The sequence below is a fragment of the Aspergillus undulatus genome, assembly GCF_047715775.1.
Source record: "Aspergillus undulatus strain CBS 261.88 unplaced genomic scaffold BDV17scaffold_11, whole genome shotgun sequence".
Lineage (NCBI taxonomy): Eukaryota > Fungi > Ascomycota > Eurotiomycetes > Eurotiales > Aspergillaceae > Aspergillus > Aspergillus undulatus.
The window spans coordinates 171,692-186,041 of record NW_027396615.1 but is presented as its reverse complement, the minus strand read 5'-3'; the positions used below and the strand labels follow the sequence as shown (position 1 = coordinate 186,041).

The following is a 14,350-nucleotide window of genomic DNA, read 5'->3' as shown; positions in this document are numbered from 1 at the left end:
CTATTTACAGTATGGCGTGCGAGTGTGAGGGAGTTGTGGGATGGGTGATGAAGGTCTAAAGGTGGATGCACCTTTCGCGGTTCATGGACAAAGAGGTTTTGGAGATGAGCATAGCAAGCAGATGCCATGGTAGCATTCAGGATACAATAGAGATTTCACAATAGCGAAGAATAATCTGGTCTGTCCAAGACATTTAGTGTCATTGATTGATATAAATAATAGAACCCGAAAGTGACCAAAAGCCAAAGATACTCAAGCAGCCCTGCGCAGCAGGCAAGTCAGATCAACTGACTCAAGTGCCGGTCACAAAGTAAAGATAAGAACATTCACACAGAAAGCAAACAAAAATAACAAAAGAAGTCTAACGTATAAATATAACCCGAAATGATTCCTGAGGCCCATTCCGTCCTGTTCTGTGTCTGTCGCTGCTGTCGCTGTATACAAAGTCAGAGCAAATCAACCTCCTGCCTTTTTTTTTTCTGCAATTTTGTCTTCCTCGTTTAATCGAAGTGAAACGAACTTTTGCAGGGAGGGAAAGCAAGAACGAAAGAGAACAAAGTTAAAACCAAAAATCCACCGAACAGTACAGCAAAATGCAAAATGATACAAGAATCGAGCGCACGCAAAACATGGCGCGAAACAATGCGCGAAACAATCGAACGCGAAAAGAAGAGAAGAGAAAGCGCGCGGAAGGCGCTTGGGTCCTATTGCAGGACTCCCACCTGCGGTTGAGGTTGGGTTGGTTTGAGGCCAGTCAGTTCAAACGGGATCTACCGGCTGGCTCAGCATGGTATGCTTGCGGCTCAACCTGGGTCAAGATCAGAAATCCTTTGGAAATACAGATTGCGATCCCTGGCAGTTTGAAAAGAAACTCGTGGGCCGATTCGATCAGCGTTGGATGGGCATTCACTCAGGCTGTGTTCCCGTAGCTGGTAAGAGAAAAGGCTCCTATGGAATTTTCGGTCCTCTAATGGTTTGAAGATGGTAAAGAAAATGGTATGCTTCGAGCGTCATTTTGCTTGATTCAAGCTGGGAGTCCGTTGGCAATCTGGGCAACAGCCTGGCTGGCTTGAGCTTGGCGGAAGGTGATGCCAAGGGTGATGAGCTCTTGAAGGCTGGCATTGACCTTGTCATGCATGGCAGAGTCCTGGGGAGTGATGTTGCGGAGTTGCTCCATGAGACGTCCGTGGCAGTTGTAGTAGTTGCGCTCAGCAGCCTGGATGTTCTGGCCGTGGTGGGCAGTTGTCTGCTGGAGAGTCTTAAGTGGGTTCGTCTGAGACTGAGTGGAGCGGGTGCGCTTCATAACCTGAGCGGCTGCGCTGACTCCAGTGACTCTGCGCTTGCGTCCAGTGGCTTCCTTCTTGGGCTGAACGGTAGTAGGGGATGCATCCGGGGAGCTAGGGCGCTCCGAAGAGGCGTAGTCGTGGACTCGCCTCATGTGGTCAAAGAGGTTCCAGCGGCGGGGGAAGCCGAATCCAGGCATTGAACGGTCGCATCCTTCAAAGAGGCAGAGATGCGGGTTTTCTCCATGGCCGTGGAGTCCGTGAGCTTCGCGCTCATGGCGGAACAAGCAAGCATTAGAAGAGAAATGAAGCTGAGCATCAATACAGCTCGGGTCCCGGCAGCGGTATGGCTTCAGGTGGGAATCCAAGTATTTGCTGCTTGAATTAGTCTGTGACTCTCGACTTTAATATTGGTAAAGGCGACTCACTGGTAAGCACACTTTTGAGTAGTGGGCGGGTGGTTGCACGGCTTGTCTCCAGTGGCAAACGGGCAGTAGTACTTTCCATCCTGGTTAGTTGGCAGGGAGTAATATGGGTGGTCGCGCGGGTTGCGCCACTCGCTGCCATCCTTGGATCTTGGTCGGAGTGGCTCCTTCACGGGAAGTGGTGGGAAGAACTTGATATCCTGCTTCCCCGTTGGCTGGGACGGGGACAATTGTAAGGCTGGCCTACGTGCACTCTTGGAGGGGCGGATTGTCCTGCTGGCGGTTAGAGCGTTGGTGAGACGGTTTATTGGCAATGAAGCTAACCTGTTTGGGTCCTGTTCTGCGAGAGGCGGCGTCAAGGGGAAGATTGGGTCTCCTAGGTTCAGTTGACCTCCAACGGGTGTGGCAGTGATGTCTTTCAACATGGCATCCTCATGGGACATGAAAGCTGGGTATCCAGGGTGGGAACAGGAAGATGTAACGGAGAGATCATTGCTCGCTTCCGTCAATGGGGGAGAAACCGGCATGTGCTGGAAAACATTCCCAGAGTAGTGGTCCATGGACTGGCTGTATCGAGTGTCCGGAACGATGGAGTTCCAGGCATCTCCGGCAGGAGAGCCGTGCTCAGGTGTGCCAGATGTGTGGGTGCCATTTTGGCCGTTGACATCGTTATCAAATGCAGAGAAATCGAAAAGGGAAGTGTAGTGGTTGAAGTCCTGGGGCTTGGAGAAATCCATATCGGGCTGTTCACCAACATCGGGAAGACCATGGAAATCGGAACTGGCCGAGTACATGATGTCGCTAGCGCCAACTGCAGAGTGGAGCTGAGCGTGTTGCGATAACGAGAAGGAAAGCATCTGGACGGCTGGAGAGTCAGGCTTGCTTGATGCAATGGAGTTGCTGTCAATGGAGTCCACATCATTGATGCCGTGGGTTGTACTTGAAGACAAGGAGAAGCTGTCCTGGCTCAAAATTTCATCATCCTGGGGTCTTGAGGCCATGTGCGATCCTGGGATATGCCTTGATTGGGAGTGGTGGTCCATGTGAAGCATTGATTGAGGAAGAAACATGTTCTCTGGGTCGTTCTTGATGGAAGACATTGTGACCAGCGAGATGCTGGGTGATATGCTAGGACTAAAATGAATGTCAAGTCAGTAACTCTACTCTCAAACGTTGAAAACGACATCAAGACAGAAAGAAAAACATGCGTCCTGGTTCCATAGTCGAAGAGATTCCTGATGGCATGTTAGTCCGAATTCTCGCGAGTCAAAAGCGCAGGAGCACGAACCGTATAGGCGAAAGCAACATAAAATTTTCCAGGGAAAAGAAAAGTCCAAGGGCAGTGGCGTCGGAGGTCGAAATCTCAGTGGTCCATACGGGGCGAAGTTATCCGGTCTCCAATGCAGACGTCGTATCGAGTGAAACGAACAGAAATCAGTCTGAGGGCGAGGGCGTCAACAATAATGCCGATGGCTACTCCTGGGCGTTGAGGAGATTCCCAAGGCTGGGACTGTTTCCATTCAGCTGGGGATCCAAGGGTTCAAGTTTCAATCATTGCCTGGGTCAACGGAAGTGCAACAACATTAGATGCACGGTGAAATCCTTCTGTCGATCAAAAGTGCTTGGTCAAAGGCCACATCAGGCGAGTTCAGAGAACTTGGAAACCCATGGAGAAATCTGGCATCACATTCTGTAGTTCAGAAACTGGAAAGGTTCCACTCCGGTCGGAGATCAGTCGGATTATCCTAGTAGGCCATCATCAAGTCACAGGTCATTGCACAAGTCATGAACATGCATCAGTGGTTCATCCAGGGAAGAGTCCGTCCGCCACTCCAGGTTTGGAGTGGCAGGTGTAAGCCCAGAGGGGAGAGGTGGCCCTTAGTCGTCGAAGCGAGTGTGCAACATTAAACAGCACTCGAAAGTGTCCAGTCTCACAGCGGCTGCTGTAGACTTCAAGCAAGGGATGGCCATGGCCATTTGGTTGTCATCATCATTATTCTGGGTAACCGCGACGCGGCACCGAATTTTCCAGCAAGGCAAAGAGAGAGAAGTTCAGAGATCCACTGGGTTTGGTGATTGTCGGGTTGGTCCAGAAGGTCATCCATAGGCAGGTGGCGCGCATGTTGCGTGGAAAAGAAAAGGAAAGAGCGATGGGAAAAGAAATAACTGAGGGGACTACCTGTTATGTGTCGCAAGCGTGCAGACAGAAGCCTGGGAGAAGACGTAGAAACGAAAATAAACAAAGCACAAATCCTATCCTGGGAGCGGATTGGAATATCCAGTGGGAAAATCCGAGGTGAGTAGCCAGGGGCTCAACTATTGTCCAGATCCACGGGCGAGACTGCTGAGAGGAAAGCAAGACAATGGTCCTTCAGAGCAGAGAGTGGAAGATTTGACTGTGACAAATCTGGTTGACGTATGAAAGGTAGTAGGAATGGATGAAAAGGGTGCTTAAGGTGGCTTGGGTATCAAATGAAGTTCCTTTGGAGTCGGCAGTCTGAGTCGATGAGATCCTTGGTAAGCGTCGTTGGGTAGAGATGAGATAAAAAGGAAAAGTCGAGAGGAGAAGAGGGGGGATGGCGGCCTTATAGTGCTCTGAATGGGATGACGGAGGGAGCGGGGGGTGGATGGGAGGGGCACAGCGAACGCACAAAAGTGGAAAGGCTGCCTCACTCTCAGCATCGTGCGAGTCGATTCGACAGACGAGAATCCTGCGGGCTTGACGTGGCCCTCTGCACCGAAATGAGTGGTTCAGAGGGAACGGCACGTCCCGATTCTGTATCCTTGGAAATTGTAGCGGTGAGGCGGCCATGCCCTAATTGGTCTTTGGCCCCGAACGGCGTGATGTGATTCCTGCGAAGAGGCTAGCATGAAACTATGGCTCGCGGCCTGTGAACCAGTCAATCGATGTGATAGGGGCCCCCTCTCCCTGTGATAGCCGCCCACTATTGACCTGCCGTCATCGAATGGCTGAGGGTTCATCCACGTCAACCCGCGGAACAGGGGATTGTCTGCAAATGCAGGCTGAAGTTCACAGGCAAGATGTCACCGTGTTAGACAGGCAGACCGCAGACCCTGTGCTGTCGGCGACGAAGGAAAAAAGTACGGCGCAGCTTTGCTGAAGCAGCGAAGCCTCCTGAAGGTGATGCATCAACTTTAACCCTTTGATTACCGGGATGTAGGCGACTAAATTTTACTGAGTGGTGAGGGTCGAAAGCACAGACACTTTGGGCAGCAATGCATTCGGAGCACCACGAATTTGGAAATTTTCGGGAATTTCGACTCAGGAACCAAGACATTATTGTGCATTTTTCTACCATCTGAAACTATCTGAGGGACCTAAATTTGCCGTCATTCGTCAGCTCATAGACCACGAATCATGCTTGAAATCAACAATGACGAAAGAGCAATATCAGAAAGATATGGTGATGGTACTGTTGTCGTTCAACGATCGGAAGATCTCAGGTGAACTATGCTTTATGGGTATGGTGCTCATCATAATAGAAATGGGGCCAGCGGCCCAGCTTCACAGGAAAGGAGAAGCAGGAGATATCTTACCTTGAGAAACTGATGAAAATTGATCGAGAAAAAGGTGGTTCAAAGCGCAAGCATCCTGTCGGCATGCATTCATCCGACATCCAGCCTCATGAACAGAGTCAAGGCAACGTCGGCGTCAAGACAAGACCAATAACTTGCAAGAAGGCTTCAGCCTCGAGGACTTTGACCTTGTGCGTTGGCCTCGAGACTCAGCCGGCGTTGAGTCGAGACTCAACCTTCAGAATTGATGGAGGGAAAGGTGTTCTGCGGCGAAAAGAAGAATTTGTGGACGAAGGTGCGGAAGCGAGTCACGTGCTGTTAAGTCACATAATAAAGTAGGTTCTCTCTTGAGTTCTGCCGTCGAACCGCTACCGCCCAGCACGACGGGCTCCCGAGTCCCGTTTCTACTGGACATTTCAGTAAACACAGGCGGTATTCTGATGGCTGCCTGGATAGCCAGTTTCGGTCAGCGGGAAGGGAACGGACACGGCCTTGACGAGAAACTCGAGTTCGTGTTGTCTACGTCGAGTTCCATATCAGGTGGCTCTTGCCCGGTCGTATGACCGTCCGTAAGTATTTTGGAGTCTTCGAAAACGACAGGTTGTCCAAATATCCGTAGTGAGGAATGGATGCCAGTATGATCTCTGCGTCGCGGTATAGCGGCGTGCTGGTCTATCCCCGGGTGGTGCATATCTTGATCCGGTTGACCATATGTCCTCAATGGGTAACGTTCGTTGGCATTTTTCGACCAGGAGGAGCTGGTATGAGGCTGGCTCTGTGTCGTGGAAGGCTTAGCCGGTTGACTGTTGCTTACGATCTGTTTTCCAGTCCTCTGATGCACTTGTGGAAGCCAGCCGAAGTGGGGATACATTGGTCTTGATTTCGAAAAGTCATTCAGCTGGCCGTGAAAGCTAAGCCTAGATTCGGTCTGCTTCGGCGGTACCAAAGAAGAATCCAGAAATGCTTCAGGACTTCCTTCATGTTCAAATTGGCCATCTTGCAGGATCCGCGTGCTTGGGCTAGAATTTGAGTAAGTTTGTCCTGGTGCCAAACGCCCAAACATGTCGTTCTGTTGGCTGTGAACATCGAGAGAATGCGGCTGTGGCGAGGCTCCCAAACGGGCTCTAAGCCTCCCGTCATGCGGCACTTGCATGCTCGGCCCATGATCTCTGTACATTGGCCGCCTCGCTGCTGGAGACGCAACTTCAGAACTCTCGCCATGCTCGGATTCACCCTGATGGTAGATAAGCTTCTTGATTCGCGGCCCTGCTTTTGGCTCGTTAATCGAAGATGGAATCCCAAATCTGCCTTGCCTCTCAGCGACGGCCTGATCATCAATCGTGAAGCGTCTTCGAACAGGTGACTCGGGATGCGTGATGATAGAGCTACCTGTACTTTCATTCGACTGCACCTGCAACGGCTCCACGGAACACCCTAGCCCTTCCGAGATCAATTCCGTGTCTGTTTCCATTGATCCTGACAAGTTCCTGTGCAGTAGGACTGGAAGACCTTGGTCGTCCAATTGTAAGTCAGGCATAAAGGACGCCTCTGAGGTGTCGGGTTGCAGGCCGTTGCCACTCGAGCCTCGCAACGCGTTGTTCCTATTCGCACCCTGAGTCTTTTCCCCATCCCGTCCTCGGTACGAGTTATGGGAGTCCTCATCCAATAGCATTGACTGGGAAGAAACAATGCCGGCTTGACTAATTGGCTGATTTCCTCCGTTCAGCACGGCGTCGCCGCCGCTGTCGCCGTCTATATCAGCGTACTGCTGCCCCAACCGTCTCCCATCAATCCTTATCTCCAAATCCTCATGCACCTCATGACCCCCTACCCCTTCAAACCGCGTATCCTCCCGAGCCCGGTGTCTCAGTGGCAACGCCGTAGCCGTAGCCGTATCTGTATGCAACCTTTCATGATCCCGCTTCGTGAGCCGGCGCCGTTTACCAAACCGCTGCATGTCCTCCTCCGCCCTGAAGGCCACTTGGACTGGGCGGGCTGCTCCTACAGCAGCCCAATCCTGCATCTCTAGTAGTTGGCGCTTCACTCTCTCGAGCCGGTCTAGCGATCCTGGGCTTGTGCTTGGGAGACGTTGTGACTGCGTTTGTGGGCCGGGGCGTGGGTTTGAGGATTTATGGGATCGAGGATTAGATGTAGGGGGCGTATCCCTACTCTGCAACCGGGCTCGTCAGCTTAGACTGTCTGGGTGTATTTCAGGTTCTTTGTGTGTAGCCGATAAGCAACACTGCCCTCCAAATAGCCAGGGTCAAACTCTCACCTCTAGACCTGGATCTAGACCTGGACCTGCAGTACTATCATTGGCCCTCCCTGTCCCGCCTCCCCCTTGAAGATCATTGAAGAGAGTGATCTGATGCGGACCGCAGTCTTTGTCTTTACTCCTAAACGTCCGCTTCCGTGGTTTGTGCTTCGCTTTGAAATTGTGCTCGGAGTGCCGGCGGAGTCGGCCTCCTGTCCAGTTCATTTTGGGGGTCGATGGTCGCTTTTTCTGGGGTTTCAGAGTCATGGATATAAGTCTGTCACGTCGCTGGGTAGTAGGAGTACCCGTGGACGTTGTTTGGGAGTTGCTTGTCATGTGATTGTTGCTTTGGGTCTCGGATGGAAGACAGGCGGACTGATATGTTGTAGTACCTCTCTCGTCAAAGGCACTGAACGGTCTTTAGAGAGTTGTTAACAATGGTAATTCTCAAGTTAATCTCCTTTTAAATGAAGACGCTTCGGGTAAACCAAGTATGAGCGATCAACACTTAAGCCGGGTATTGATAAATGCAACCAAAAAATCATATCTAAACGCCTTAGAGATCCTCCTGGTTCACAAGAACCTTGGGCTGGCTCTGAACGGGTGGGATATCAACCTCTACTGGCCCAAAGTATTCCGTAAACACCTTCACCAGGTCATCCTCAGCCAGCTGCATGTGCTCCCCCTTCAATGTTCCAAATTCCAGCGCCCCCTTCTCATCCAGCTCCCTCAACCCCAACCAATCCTCCTTATAGATAACCCTCTCCCTCAACGGCGTCACCTCCCCCGACTCCAAATCCACTTCAGCAAACCACGACGTTTCCTTGGGGTGTACCATCTTATCATCCTCAAACATGAACATCGCGAAGCGGTTCAAGCTGCTCAGGTTCTCCTTGTACGTTGCATTCTTCAAAACCCGCTCATTGTTCACGTCAGCCAAGAAGTTGCTGTTCTCCAGGTACGCGTCCAGATCGGCGGGGTCACGGAAATACTGCGCGGGGACAAACTGCGACTGCACGAAATTACTCCACCGTCCGGCGTGGAGTAAGGCCTCCGCACCGCGACAGACGAAATCACCCCAACTGCATTCCTGGAACTCGAAAATACCGTTGTGTTGACTGCCAAACGTGACTAGGTTCCTGACGGGCGGGAAATTGCATCGCTCGACGTAGGCGCGGAGAAACTGGCCTCCTTGCGAGAAGCCGAGGGCGTTGACGGCCGGCGCGGTGGATAGGATTGGTTCGGACGCGAGCTGGTCGCAGACCGTGGACAGTTGGTCCGTGATGTTTCCGAGGAAGGTCGCTTGGCGGTCTGCTGATGCGGAGTCGCCGATATGGATTATGTGCACGTATGTTCCTGGGTTGATTGTGTCGGAGAGAGCGGCGACTTCTTTGAGGCCTGCGCGGGTGTAGTCATCTCCAAGGCCGTGCCAGATTACGAGAGGGAGGGGTGTGAGTTCGGAGGATGAGGGAGGGCGAGCGGTTGAGAGAAAGGGGAGGGCGAGAAACAGAAGCTGGGTGAAATGTCGCATTTTGGAGGTTGGTCTGAGAGGTGTTGTGGTGAGGAAGCCGGGGAGATAAGGAAGGCTGGGGAGCTGGATGCAGAGAAGCCTCAGATCACGTCCAGCATGTGATCTGTTCTGACGACCTACGAAATACTTTGCATTAGTTAATACTCTGTCAGCTTGAACAGACTTTGTCTCTTTTCTTCTTTCTAGGACGTCTTCAAGTAAATTATACTTTACCTGAACTATGTCGCTAATCAAACGCCCAAGAATTGAACTGCGGAGAAATACCCGAACGGAAATATATCATTATCAACTCGGACCAATGACCATGCAAAAGGCTGATCAGACTAAAGAGATACGTACAAATCTTTAACTACTCATGGACTCAAACCACAGCAGAACTTGAAATAACAGGGATATAGTGGAAAGGAAATCTAAGAGGTGCATGGTAAAGCCAGCACAAGGAATGGAAGCCAAAACCTTCAACAGGCTAGGAAGAGGAAAGGGAAAAGATGAATAGAAAAGTGCACAAAGCCTGGAGAACACGACGAACAAATATCCGTAAAGTAGCCGTGCACTTCCAAATCAAGTGAGAAAGGAAGATTGGAAAGGAGAAAGAGTAAAAGGAGGGAGGGGATGTGCAGTAGTATAGGTAGACTAGTAAGGCGGGCGTCCGATTCCTCCCGTCACACTACGTCGACCAATGTAGTTGGAAGTGGGCCTCGTCTGGCGGCTAGTGTCTGCGTTCGATGATGAGAGGAAATTGTCCAGTAGGTTCTGCACGTCACGTCGCTGGGAGGTTTCCTGGACTTCATGGAGACCGAAGGGTTGGCCTCCGGTGGGTTTGCCGTTAATGGCCACCTCTGGTACCTCGGCACCGCCAGTCAATCCGGCACCAGTCCGGGATTTTTGCCTATGAAGCGGTTTGTGGTCACTGTTCTTTCCATTGACGATGTTTTGTTTGCGTGGAGCCGGAGCCGTTGAGGGGCGGTCGGATGAGGCCAAAGAACGCTGAGAGTCATTCGGAAACCCGCCTGGGATAGACAGATCATGTGGAATAGGTGGAACCGGGGGAATGACATAAGAGGAACTGCGAGAAATGGGGTGCGGTTGTAAGTAATTGACACCGTTGGTCGTCAGCGCCCTGGGTGTTTCATCGCCATCGACGGGCTCTTGACCATCTCTAGTGGATTGCGGCCGGATCGACCCTCCATCTCCCTCAAACTCAGAGTTCGAAAATCCACTGACCATACTTTCGCTGCTAGACGAAACGATACTGCCGTTTGAGGCGTCAAGTCGACCGCGCAACGGGCTCAATCGGCGATCTCTGGCTGGTGTCTGCACGGAAAGGACACGCCTCAACTCGTTGACATGAACTGGAGAGTCTCTGCTTGAGCTATGGTTGGCAGTGCCCGTTTTGTCCGGCATGCTCATGCGCCGAGAGTTGTGGAGACCTGCTCCCGCAACGTGGGCTGTAGATGGTGAATTTGTTGAGATAGAGCTACCAGTACCGTTGACGTTGGTATGACCGCGCACGGGTAAGGTTCCCGTCCTCGACCCGTTGAGAGAAAGAGCTTCAGACTTTTCTCGCTCAGCGGCTTCCAAGGCGCTCTGCTTGGACCACTGCGATAGCATTTGCTCTCGGACTGCTGGTGGAAGAGAATCGCCCGGAGGCAAGCTTACCGGGGACATATGCCCTCCTATAACTGGCTTCCCGTAATTGCGGCCCGGAGAAGTTGGTGGACTATGAACCGACATGGTACGATTATATGACTCCTCGATGCGGCGGACGAGCTCCTCAGTGCCACTCTTGAATGGAACCATTTGACTTGTCTCGCCACTGTTGTGGCTGACAGCATGCCCTCGGTTGTCTTGAACAATGCTGTCGAGGCTACTCAAGGAAGTACTGATGCTATTCAGCCAGATGCCTCGCGCTTTCCGGAGATCAATATCAGTAATGATTTCTTGTCCGATCCTTAGAGTATCAAGGCCGAAAGTTTCGGTCAACACCCATAGATATCCATGCACCAGACTGCCGATGTTGACTTTTGCCACTGGTGTGCTCAAGCTGTTGGATGTGGCCATGTCGTCCTGGAGCCTTAGTATCATCGGCAGTCCAAATCGCACCGCATTTATTCCGAGGCTCACCACGAGGCTGGCTAAGAGTAGGTGAAGTATCCGCACTTCGGTCTCCTCCGCCGGGCGCTGAAGAGCAGCGTCATAGATAGTCAAGTGGAGCAGACGAAGGAAGCTTGACTGGGCGATTATTACGGCCTTTTCTCTTTGTTGAGCTCCCGTTGCTCGCTTAGCAGCCCTCTCCGAGGTATCTGAAATATCGCGTTTTGAGACGACAGCAGTTTTGGCAGACCGATCCTTCAGCTTATGGTCGTTTTTGTTTGTTTCAAGTTTGAGCCAGTAGAGAAGTGCATCAACGTATGCATACCTGACCTCCTTGTGTGGATCTTGAAGAAGCCAGTGAGTCCCTTCCCAAACATGGATTCCGACTGGGTTCCTCGACTCAGCACCAGCTGACGCCATGGGCCGTTGAGAATTAGCTACCAGTAGGATATTTTTGATCGCCCTGAGAGCGCTGACTTTGGCGCTGACCAAGGAGAAAGAGGTTGAATTGGCCTCTGTAGCAAGCCCATCTGGCTGGTCGGGTACCGTTGTAGCTGCTGTAGACAGAACTTGTTCCTGGCCATGCGCCGGTTTGATCCGAGTCAAAATCGCCCGGAGCATATCGACAACCTGATCTCCGTAGTAGATATGGGTAGTGAGATCCCCAATGCACTTTTGAAGCAGCAAAAGTAGGTCCTTTTTCTTCAGAGAGAGCTCCTCGCTGTCATTGTAGTTCACCTTTTCTTTCTCACTAGGCTGTTCATCTGTCATTTTCTCGGGCATTGGAGACACCAAGATCGCCATATAACGCATCAAGCCCAATAGAATGTCTATCACACTAAGTCCAATCATGTTCACTGAAGATTTCAAGAGGTAGTCGATGATGTATATAACGGTGAAAGCCTTGTCGAGTGTGGATTCCTTGGGAGGAATCTCGAACAAAGCCTCCATTGCAGCAGTGGAGATGATAAAACGAGCCTGGACGGGGCACCATTTGGCGACCACTTCGATCAATGACGTGGCCCAGTTGTTCTCATTTGTATCAAGCGACAAGTAACTGTTGGCGGATTGACCCTTGCGTAGAATGAAGTCTAGCACGACTCTTGTAGTAATGCGGATCTGCCCACGGCTGCTGCCGTTGACAATAACCTGTTCCAGGCATCGGAGAGCAAGTAGTCTCATATCCAACTCAGCTTTCCTGTCGACATCTGCGATGTTCTGAGCTGCCAGTGCTGGGTCGCCCTCTGCTGTGTCAACTGTTTGCACAGTAACTGCACTATATCGTCGTCGTATTCCAGGGTCCGGCGCTTGGCGTTCCGCTTCCTGAAGCTGGCGCTCAAGGGAAGCGATCAAGTTATCATCTCCATTGTACAAGTTTTCCAGAATAACGGGTAGTATCAAGCGCAGTGAATCGCCACCGTCCGCTGCCAGACCAGCCTCAGAGCTGACAACACCCTTGATAGCTTTTAGTCCGGCATTCTTCCACCGTATTGCCTGCGGAGGACTGGGAGAAGTCTTCGACTGGGTTTGGTGCTCTTCATGAGCATAGCTCGCGTAGATTTGTACGACGTCCCGATATTGGTTCGCAAAGTCCTGCTCAGCGGAGAGCGCAGCCATATCCTGGTGACGGCAAAAAGTCTCAAATGTCGCAATCGAATCCTCGACCATGGAGATATCGCGAGACCGGAGCACGGTTTCAATAACAGTCAAGACTGATCGGGCAAAGATGGGTAAATCGCGGGGAACTTTCTCGATGAGTGCGCTCAAGATTTGGAGAGTGACTTGGACATTGCTGGCGGAGAGCTTCAGTGTCAGCAAAAAAAGTTCCAACATTGCATCAATGCGTCAACCTTGACCATAGAAATCCACGGACTCACCCGATTTTACGGCGCCAGACATCTCTGGCAGCCCTTTTCTCCAGAAAAGTGCTAACCTTGGGTAGCTTGCTGCGGCGCGTGCTCACATAGTATAGGAGATAGGAAAGTTCGCTGGAATTCGGCTTAACTTCCTGAACGCCCTTTTGGTACTGAGGATAGCACTTCAGGACCAGAATCTGATGCTTTGGCCGGCATTTTTGGCGCACTGCTTCCATCGTCATCGTGGGCAGGGGTATGTCGGCGATCCTCCAGGGGTAGGTGTTGTTTCAGGAAGACAAAATCCAGTTCGGTCGAGCGTGGGATCCCAGGGACGGCGCAAAAGAACGAAAGTGAGTCGGAGCGTGGGATTATAAAAAGATCGCTGTCAAAGCATCAGGGGCGCTTGATGTCACCTTGCAGGAGTCGCGGACTCGCGGCCGTGATTAGTGGAGATTGGCGGATGAGCAGTTCGCGATCTGTGCGGCTCATCAAGTAGAAATAAGATCCATCTGTAGAGATGATCCAGTGTGCAAATGGGCTCTTTGCACGCAACAGATGTTGCTGGGAGGCAACAGGGGTAGGGGGGCTCTCGTTTGTGAGATGGGGGAGGTTCGAGGGGAAGCTGAGAAATAAGTGGTTGGGTTAGCACCGGGGGAGTCGGCAAATTCACCCTGTCCGCGGACACTTGGCGATCACCTTCCGCAGAGAGCAGACGTTCAACAGAGCATTTAACTGTATTTGTAACAGGTTGTTAGATCGTCTAATCTTACGGAATTAGGTCTTTGGCTGCGATGTCTTACTCAGAGCTTTTTAAATATTGTGGTACGAAAGTAATTGCTAGGTAAGCTGCTCGCGAGTCTCGCCCGGCCGATCTTGGCTCCTTCCACCTGAGACTGTTTCTTCGGGGACGTCGGTCTCGCGGGTACTATATCAAAGGGAAAGGTGATTGGAATCTCCAAGCTCGCTCATATCGATGTTGCTTAGTGGAAGCTATGCATCCGAGCGCCAATGGAGCGTGGTAGTAGCTGTCGGGTTCGACGGCAAGGGTTAAAGTGCGCAGTACTCCATATACTTCAGCTGCTCACGTTCCCCCGCATTGTTCACCCGTCAGGCTCCAGAGTAACAAGCAGATATGCGCACCCTCGGAGCGTAGTAAGTGTTGGGAAACTAGTGCGTACTCGCGTGCACCGTCCCTTTCGCCCTTAGATTTGCCGGCGCCCATCGACGATCACGGGGAGGCTACCTCGGTCACACATGATGCTCCAGAAGGTCAAGCAAGAAAAGGCGTCGGCATCGCTTTAGGAGTAGAAACCAGTACCAATAAAATCACGAAGTCCAATCTTTGTCCTGAAGTAGATCATGTTCGATCT

General features: G+C 51.6%; 5 protein-coding genes across 5 annotated transcripts; all 5 read right to left on the bottom strand.

Moving 5' to 3' along the window:
* Window positions 1-1,024: 1,024 nt before the first annotated feature.
* On the bottom strand, window positions 1,025-2,808 carry BDV17DRAFT_289077 (putative C2H2 finger domain protein; the record flags this gene model as incomplete). The annotated part of the gene is made up of 3 exons (XM_073761580.1): window positions 1,025-1,658; window positions 1,712-1,981; window positions 2,033-2,808. 3 exons carry the CDS (start codon window positions 2,806-2,808, stop codon window positions 1,025-1,027), a joined length of 1,680 nt encoding a protein of 559 aa, XP_073617914.1.
* A 2,839-nt stretch (window positions 2,809-5,647) lies between these two features.
* On the bottom strand, window positions 5,648-7,388 carry BDV17DRAFT_20327 (uncharacterized protein). The gene has a single exon (XM_073755292.1). The coding sequence runs from the start codon at window positions 7,266-7,268 to the stop codon at window positions 5,712-5,714; it is 1,557 nt and encodes a 518-aa protein (XP_073617913.1). The 5' UTR covers window positions 7,269-7,388; the 3' UTR covers window positions 5,648-5,711.
* Window positions 7,352-7,945, bottom strand: BDV17DRAFT_20221 (uncharacterized protein). The gene is made up of 2 exons (XM_073755276.1): window positions 7,521-7,945; window positions 7,352-7,462 (listed from the first exon to the last, which is right to left on the bottom strand). The coding sequence occupies exons 1-2, from the start codon at window positions 7,833-7,835 to the stop codon at window positions 7,436-7,438; spliced, it is 342 nt and encodes a 113-aa protein (XP_073617912.1). The 5' UTR covers window positions 7,836-7,945; the 3' UTR covers window positions 7,352-7,435.
* BDV17DRAFT_20220 (palmitoyl-protein thioesterase family protein) lies at window positions 7,946-9,181 on the bottom strand. Its single transcript, XM_073755275.1, has one exon. The coding sequence runs from the start codon at window positions 9,028-9,030 to the stop codon at window positions 8,056-8,058; it is 975 nt and encodes a 324-aa protein (XP_073617911.1). The 5' UTR covers window positions 9,031-9,181; the 3' UTR covers window positions 7,946-8,055.
* A 17-nt stretch (window positions 9,182-9,198) lies between these two features.
* On the bottom strand, window positions 9,199-13,764 carry BDV17DRAFT_20180 (uncharacterized protein). The gene is made up of 2 exons (XM_073755267.1): window positions 13,002-13,764; window positions 9,199-12,916 (listed from the first exon to the last, which is right to left on the bottom strand). Exons 1-2 carry the CDS (start codon window positions 13,220-13,222, stop codon window positions 9,664-9,666), a joined length of 3,474 nt encoding a protein of 1,157 aa, XP_073617910.1. The 5' UTR covers window positions 13,223-13,764; the 3' UTR covers window positions 9,199-9,663.
* Window positions 13,765-14,350: the final 586 nt, after the last annotated feature.

What these genes read in the sequence shown, in the direction of transcription:
- BDV17DRAFT_20327 (XM_073755292.1), bottom strand. Translation starts at nt 7,268, where the DNA reads ATGCAGGATTGGGCTGCTGTAGGAGCAGCCCGCCCAGTCCAAGTGGCC.
- BDV17DRAFT_20221 (XM_073755276.1), bottom strand. Translation starts at nt 7,835, where the DNA reads ATGACAAGCAACTCCCAAACAACGTCCACGGGTACTCCTACTACCCAG. An exon ending in GTCTAGATCCAGGTCTAGAG is followed by an intron (nt 7,463 to 7,520) that starts GTGAGAGTTTGA and finishes CTACACACAAAG; the next exon opens with AACCTGAAATACACCCAGAC.
- BDV17DRAFT_20220 (XM_073755275.1), bottom strand. Translation starts at nt 9,030, where the DNA reads ATGCGACATTTCACCCAGCTTCTGTTTCTCGCCCTCCCCTTTCTCTCA.
- BDV17DRAFT_20180 (XM_073755267.1), bottom strand. Translation starts at nt 13,222, where the DNA reads ATGACGATGGAAGCAGTGCGCCAAAAATGCCGGCCAAAGCATCAGATT. An exon ending in GTCTGGCGCCGTAAAATCGG is followed by an intron (nt 12,917 to 13,001) that starts GTGAGTCCGTGG and finishes GCTCTCCGCCAG; the next exon opens with CAATGTCCAAGTCACTCTCC.